We start from the raw sequence: 7,373 nt of genomic DNA, 5'->3' as shown, positions 1-7,373 counted from the left end.
CTCCTTCAGTGGCAGACTGCTACACCCTCAGTGTAGGAAGGAGCGCTACCGCAGGTCTTTCATTCCCGCTGCTGTTAGACTGTATAATTCTATGGTCTAGTCCTCTTTCTTCCCTTATGAGGACTTGTATATAGCTTTATAGTGTACTATTTTTACTTACCTTGTAAATTGTTAATTTATTTCACCTCTATATTTTTTGTAACTTTTTGTAAAACACTTTTTGCACTCTTCTTGTGTTCTTGTGAGCTGCCACAACAGGTGAATTTCCCCACTGCGGGATCAATAAAGTTCATCTTATCTTATCTTATTGCCTTGCTCAAGGGCACATCAGCCAGCTAATGAAGGGGGGGAGCATTTTTTCGCATTAATCACTCCACCACACCCAAATTTTTCCTGCCCGTCCGGTGGGGGAATCGAACCAGTGACCCTCCGATCACAAGCCGTTTCTCCAACCTCTAGGCCACGGCTGCCCCCACCTTTGTTTTCCACCTTTGAATCCATTTGCTGGTACTGAAATAAAGAGACAGCACACTGTTTGATATTGATTATTGATTGTTCAAAACAGTTGATTAACAATTGAATAAACCACTCAGAACTATGAGAAGTTTGTCAACTTTCTGTTATGATTACATTTGCAAATTATTATTTCAGGTGTCAATGTGTGGTTGCCTGTTGTAGCATGTATTTGAATCTTTTGTTTTTTAAATTAAAGTGTGCAGACTTTGCTTCAACTAAGAAAGAAGATGTCATCGTTTTTTTTTCCAAAGATGAATGGATATGTTAAACGCTCTGGATTTACTTAACTCTCCCTGAGCAGTGAGCAGTGCCTCTGGAGAGCACTCATTTTCAAAACTTTGAAAGATGAGGACTCTGCACACTGGCTTAACATTGATGAGACAAGTGACATTGTTAGTGCTGTGGATTTTATGACTTGCACTTGGTGTATAACAGTCATCACAGTCAGTGACTGATGAGGCATTAATGTATGCAAATCAAGCAGGGCTGATGTTTGTGCAATTGCTGAACCATGAAGGTGCTTGAGGGTGGGAGGGCCCTGAAACAGCCTTAGGGCTTGATGGTACTTGAATGTGGCCTTCTGTGTGAATGAATAGCTGTGATGAGAAAAACATTAAGGCGATGATTCGATTGGTCCAACACAAATCCTGAGTGTGTGAAGAAGAGAGAACACAGACATTGTTAGCTCTCACAGCATTGAATCAGGCAGATTAGACCAACTCAGTAGGCAATTTATTTATGTCACAACATATATTTGTGGTCGTCGGTGAAGGAATGTTGATAACACACGCAGAAGTATTCTCCTCACTATACCTTAAAGTTATACCTAAAACTGCAGCAGACATGTGAATAGATAGATAGATAGATAGATAGATAGATAGATAGATAGATAGATAGATAGATAGATAGATAGAATTGGACACTGCCCCCAAGTGACTAAAGTTCGTAGAGCAGCAGTATTTCTGCCCTGTGAAATGAGTATTAAAGAACATAAACAAGAAGTGAAAGCAGTCAATGAACTAAATTTTGATTATGACATTAATTGAAAAGATGTGGTTACTATTGTGACTGTAGATTCTTTGAGTATAGGGGTAGTCCGTTATGGAACAACGCAACAGCTCTCTGTTGTGTGGGATCACACATTCTTAGTGATTTCACCTTCACGTTACATTAGCACTTTGTAGACTAGTGGAGTTTACTCATTTAAATCCATGAGAACCCGTGGTTACTCAGGCATCACAACCTGTCGTACGTGTGGTTAAAATGTCTGCTGTAAGGAAGGTCTGTTGTTTAAAAGGTGGATATGTGACTGGTGATAAAACTAAAAGTATGCTTTCAAACAGGTCAAGGTGTCAGCTAATAGATGTCACTATTTCATCATTTCTATAGTAAGCTTTTCCCATAAGATATGAGGATTCAGTGGGCTGAAATGGGATGTGAAATATCCAAGCAATGAAGTGTTAGGTTCATTGAAACACGCTCCTTTAACTTCAGATGGAGTGAGACCACCCTTCCTTCTTGGGACGCTGCGGCTGCTTTTAGGATTTCACAGTAGGTCTACACACAACACTGGTTCTTCTGCTATGATATTATCATATATGATGATAGTTGACAGTAATTTCCTTAAATATTATATCTTTTTTTACCTTATTTGGTAAAATCTTTAATTGTAAGAACCAAAGACAGAAAGAACCTTTAAGATTCCATTCCATATTGTGTCAGTAAAGTTCACATTCTAAACAACATTCTAAACAGATTTTGCTGCACATTTTCACACTTGCAAAGTCGTCTTCGTTGCACACAGCTGGATAGAGAAGCTCTCGTCTAGAATTTACTGATTTTTGAGCAAATTATTATTAATTGCTGCAAAGATGTTTTGTGTGCCTTGCAGAAAAAAAAAGGTATGATACCTGATCTTGTTTCCTAAACTGTTAGTTTGACTTTGTGCATTGAGAACATTGGCATCGAATTTTGATAATCCTCATGTTTTTATGTTGCTATTCTTCTGTGAAACAGCAAATTATGTGTCTGCCATATTTAGTCGCATACGGGTTTATATGTTTTACACAGAAAAAATGTCAAACTGGTGTGGAAGTTGGAGACACAAGGTGCTTCAGCCCACGGAGGAGGTAAGATAATACCTCCTAACGATTTCCTCTTCATGGTCTCTTGATTGACACCTAAGGGACTGTGACAACTTGCAAACAGTTAAATAATCTCCTTTATTTTCTCTTCATTACCAGTGTCAAAGTTGAGGAAGACCCAAAACAGGGAACAGTGGTCCCTGACCCTCCGACAAACACTGCCACCACAGTTACAGCCACAGCTGACGCTCAAAAGGGAAAAGTTAAGAAGATTTCCTGGTGGTGCAGGTTCTTCTCTTTTAAGAAGGTATGTTTATCAGAGCTGGGTATTGCAAGTTATAGCCACTTACAAACATGGTACAGTAATTTGTGACTGTCTCAATTGTGTTCAACTGGGTCTGTGTTTTTGTACCCAACAGAAAACCAAACAGCAGATTCCTGTGAAAGCGGATGTGTCAGAAGACACAAATCTGCCATCTTCTGACACAGAACAAAGGTATGAAGTTCTTTGACTGTCTGTTCCTGCTTTGGTTGAGTGAACATTGAGCCCAATTACATTAGTGTTAAGGGCTGTCCCAACTCAGAACTATAATGATAACAATAATGATAACAATGTGAGCCTCCACAACGATGAACACTATTGTTCTGGCACCCAGCATGCGCTGCATCCTGACTGATGAAGGCACACCGTGCAAAAAGTCTTTAACTTACATAAAAGAGGTTGGCTGCAGTCAGAAAACAATATTATAAGCATCACAGGGATAGATTTTGATTGGCTGTCAGTGTTTCAATCATTCAGGTAATTACTGTGAAAGCGATCTCAACGATTTTGTTCGCCACCGTTACTGTTGTTGGAGTTGCTGGGTGGATTTCGAGTTAGAAACATTTTTAAAAACAATATATTTATAGTTGTAGCATGTTAAAGTTGTGACTCTTGATGTGACGCGTAACTAACCATCTCTGTTCTCCTTTACTTCCAGTGTCAGTATCATTCAGGAATCCAAGGTGGGTGAATGCGGCGAATCTCAGGAGGAATCACCCTCCCCTGACACTCCAGTCTCAGCTGCATCCGAGCTGCAACTGGTGCGTGAAGATGTTGCAGCAGACACAACCCTGCCACCTTCTGCCACTGAAAAAAGGTATGAAATTCTTTGACTGTCTCTTAATTGAACACACTCTACTGCTGTTCCTGTCTGTTCAGATCCTTAACTGAAAAAAAATTAGTTTATACAGCAAAATGTTCCCTGTCACTGTTTTATTCTTACATGAGTGGCGAGTGGTTGTCTGTCTTTGTATGTCAACCCAGCTGACTCTCGTCCACAGCCACCCACCCCTGCCACACAGCTGTGATGGATAGGTGGTATAGAAAATGGATGGATGGATCTTGTAATCAAAACATTGATCTGAAGTTTTTTTGTAAATTGTTTTTTAACAAACAACAATCACAGCAACTTCTTGTCAGCCCACAAGAAGGTTGTTTAAATTAACAACCACCAGTTAATCGTGATCAATTCAGGTTTAAGCACCACTCACTTCCTGTTTAAGCTCTGCCCATTCGAAGTCCAACCACAGATACAGATAACTTAGATGACTGAACAGATTCCCACACAGATAATGGTGTACCCGCTCAGCCCTGTGAATAACCATCTCTGTTCTCCTCACCAGCGTCGTCCAGGAGTCTGAGGGTGCTGAAGCTGGTGTCCTGGAGACACCCACCCCTGACACACAGAACGCAGACGTGGCAGAAGACACACACCTGTCGTCTTCTCCAACAGAACACCGTCGTGTTCAACCTCCTCACTGCATCAACCTCCTCACTGATGGACCTGAGTTCAGGCTTTGCTCCGTCCCACCTGGTCACGGTGGGAGTGTCAAGGCAGAAATATATGAACATCCCTCACAGCCGCTTACCTCAGCAAGCGCAAGAAGCGTTTCCAGAGAGGAGCTAGTCTGCCTTGGGTAAACACCTACATAGACTCATTTGTGGACTTAATGTTCATATCCTGTTTTTATACTTATGTTTAGAAAGTTATTTCAGGTTTAGTTATTATTGTTGTTGTTGTTATTATTAGTAGTAGAAGTAATAATAATGGTGATGATAAATGTTCACCTCTGAAAACAGCAGAAACACGCATGTGGTGAAGAAAGCAAGCTCCATTCTGTACTCTCTCTTGTTGTGTTTAAGGTTACCCAACCTGGCGCAGACTTGTTACATGAACTCCACCCTGCAGGGCCTCCTGACCCTGACTGGTTTCATTCAGGAGGTCCACAACCAGCAGATGGTGTGGAGTTCTCACCCTGAATCGCAGTTCATCAGGTACAGCAACTCTACACACACACACACACACACACTGGTTATTCTGATAAATTTGTAGGTCAACGCGAAGGAACATAAATAAAAATATACATATCTTTCTCGTCTTCCATCCTTTTCTCTTTGCTTTTGCTCTTTCCAGACAATTTGTGGAGGTCGGAGTCTGCCGCTTCACTGACAACAATGCAGAGAAAAAAGGTGTCCTGGCAGCCTTTAAAATGACTGTAGCTGAGTTTAACTCCGAATTCGAGGATGACGATCAGAAAGTTAGCATGCTTTTTATTAATAATACACAGCAGGGTATCACACTGATCTTTACTTAAATGGTTTTAGCAAATTTCAAAGTTTCTGAAATTTTGTTCTATATGTTGTGTGTATGCGTGCAGGACGCCCATGAGTTCCTCAGTTGTGTCTTGACCAAGCTGAGGACTCTTTCTGACGATCTGTTGGCAGCAGCGGTCGACATGGGCATCAGTTACATCTGCCCTGTTAATGCTCACATCACCTTCCAGATGTTGGACACCAGGACCTGCAAGGGGTATGAATACATAGACATTTTGATACTAATGTTGTAAAGGTTCCTCATGCGACTCATATGACTGTAAAGTAACACCTCTCAGTCAGGATGTGTTGTTAGAAAATCTATAATCGTGTTTTGATTTGCCCCTTCATTTTGCAGGTGTGGTGTGCAATCCACGAGGGTGGAGGATTATTTGAACCTCTCCCTTGACCTGGTTCCTGGAGGCTCTGTGAGCCAGTTTCTGCAGGAGTACCTGACAGTAAGTGGCACACTCAGAATTTAGTGTGATTTCCCTCACAACATCACACATCCTTACACTTCACCAAATATTGTGAGTGTGTATAAATATGTTTGTGAAAATGATTTGGATATCATCCATCTTGTTCCCGGTGCAGGAGAATCAGCTGGTGTGTCGGTGTGAGTGTGGTGGCGAGGACTCATCGCACAAGTATTCGTTCTTGACCCTGCCAAAGTGAGTCAGGTGTTGGGCTAAAGTTTCCCTCCTTCCTGTCTGTCTTCCTGTGTGAACCTGTGATCTGAGCCTCTCCTTCCTCTGTCTGTTTTCTGTCAACAGTGTTTTGATCCTCCAGTTGAAAAGGTTCAGATTCACCCAGTACTTCACCCTGGAGAAGGAGAACAGTCCTGTCGTTTTATCAAGGGAGCTGGTGGTGAATCCTGAGTCCAGTGTCACCGAACAGGTACGATATCTTAATCTTTTATTAGTTCCATAACTGGGAAATTACAGGTAAAGATGGTGTTCAATAAATAAAAGGCAACTTTTACAGTACAAGTAAACCAGATTGGATTCTAGAGTCTAGAATTATTTCGTAGATACTAATCTACGTTAATGAATTTTAAGAAAGACAGATACAGAAGTCTCTCTGCTGAATATACAGTGCCCACAGTCTATAAATATGTCTGCCTAACTGTGTTCTTTTCTAGACTCGCTACTCTCTGGTGAGCATCATCAGCCATTTGGGTCCCACGGCTGACTTCGGTAAGAGTTTGGTTGTGTTTGAAAATGAGCCAAGATTCAAGATTTGAAAGTCGTATGCCTCTTCAAAAGTTTTGCTATTTCTCCATCTCTCCTCTCAGGCCATTACATCTGCGACGGTGTTCACCGCGTGCAAGGCCTGTTCGACAAGACAGACCACTGGCTCACATACGACGACCAGCACGTTACAGAGACCACTGGCAAATCCGTCTGTCACCGGCGGCAGCAAACGGCATGCCTGCTCTTTTACGAGAAAGATGTAAGAGAAAAGCTCAGTCTGTGTATGAATAAAACAAACAAAAAAAAAACATCATTCTTTTTGAAGACACACATAGATGCACCACACATGCTCTTTCCCACAGAGGAGTTCAATAATATAGCATTATAAAAAGTCTAATATTGTACTCACGTGTGTCATTTACCTTTTCAGCAATAGATGAGGCTCATCGTTTGGGGGCAGACCTGCTGCACAGAAAGTAGCACAACTCCAGCAGCAACTCCTGCCTGGTTTTTGCACTGTGGCTCAGTGGTGATCACTGTCACCTCAGCCTGTCAATGTCCGGGCTGGGACAAGGGCTTTCTGTATGGAGATGTTCTCCAAATGCTTACATGGCTTTTCTCTGGGTGCTCCAGTTTCTCCCATGATCAAAAACATGTATATTTGGAAGAATAAAATTTGAAAATAAAAATGTGATGAAAACTTTTAATCTACATTTCAAAATGTGTATTGATTTTTACTGAAGTGACCCAAATTCCAGTAAAAATGAGTATACATACATATGATCGTTCTTAAACTTCTGATAACGTAATGTCTCTAATAGAAGAAGAAGAAAAAGAAGTTTTACTGTTCAAAAAAGTTTTACCTTTACTTTGCACCTATTAGACATGATCAATCTTTCCCTAATAACAGACTATATATCCCCCTTTAAAAGTATCTGTAGTCAA

The 7,373-nt window shown here is 41.1% G+C and overlaps 1 protein-coding gene and 1 long non-coding RNA gene across 2 annotated transcripts; both read left to right on the top strand.

Moving 5' to 3' along the window:
• Positions 1 to 2,273: 2,273 nt before the first annotated feature.
• On the top strand, positions 2,274 to 6,224 carry LOC124057118. The gene is made up of 11 exons (XM_046385253.1): positions 2,274 to 2,417; positions 2,587 to 2,645; positions 2,760 to 2,907; positions 3,020 to 3,096; positions 3,581 to 3,739; positions 4,266 to 4,559; positions 4,786 to 4,917; positions 5,057 to 5,180; positions 5,301 to 5,452; positions 5,594 to 5,693; positions 5,830 to 6,224. The coding sequence occupies exons 1-11, from the start codon at positions 2,388 to 2,390 to the stop codon at positions 5,908 to 5,910; spliced, it is 1,356 nt and encodes a 451-aa protein (XP_046241209.1). The 5' UTR covers positions 2,274 to 2,387; the 3' UTR covers positions 5,911 to 6,224.
• A 150-nt stretch (positions 6,225 to 6,374) lies between these two features.
• On the top strand, positions 6,375 to 6,996 carry LOC124057199. Its single transcript, XR_006843076.1, has 3 exons — positions 6,375 to 6,431; positions 6,530 to 6,687; positions 6,859 to 6,996. It is a non-coding gene; the product is annotated as an uncharacterized LOC124057199 (long non-coding RNA).
• The last annotated feature ends 377 nt before the right edge of the window (positions 6,997 to 7,373 follow it).

This window comes from Scatophagus argus, chromosome 3 (genome assembly GCF_020382885.2).
Source record: "Scatophagus argus isolate fScaArg1 chromosome 3, fScaArg1.pri, whole genome shotgun sequence".
Classification (NCBI taxonomy): Eukaryota; Metazoa; Chordata; class Actinopteri; family Scatophagidae; genus Scatophagus; species Scatophagus argus.
Note: the sequence above shows the minus strand (reverse complement) of the source record. Positions and strands in the feature narration are given on the sequence as shown.

Coding starts and splice junctions, on each gene's coding strand:
- LOC124057118 (XM_046385253.1), top strand. CDS start 2,388: ATGTTTTGTGTGCCTTGCAGAAAAAAAAAG. Junction 2,908..3,019: donor GGTTCTTCTCTTTTAAGAAG/GTATGTTTATCA, acceptor TGTACCCAACAG/AAAACCAAACAGCAGATTCC. Junction 5,694..5,829: donor TTCTGCAGGAGTACCTGACA/GTAAGTGGCACA, acceptor TTCCCGGTGCAG/GAGAATCAGCTGGTGTGTCG.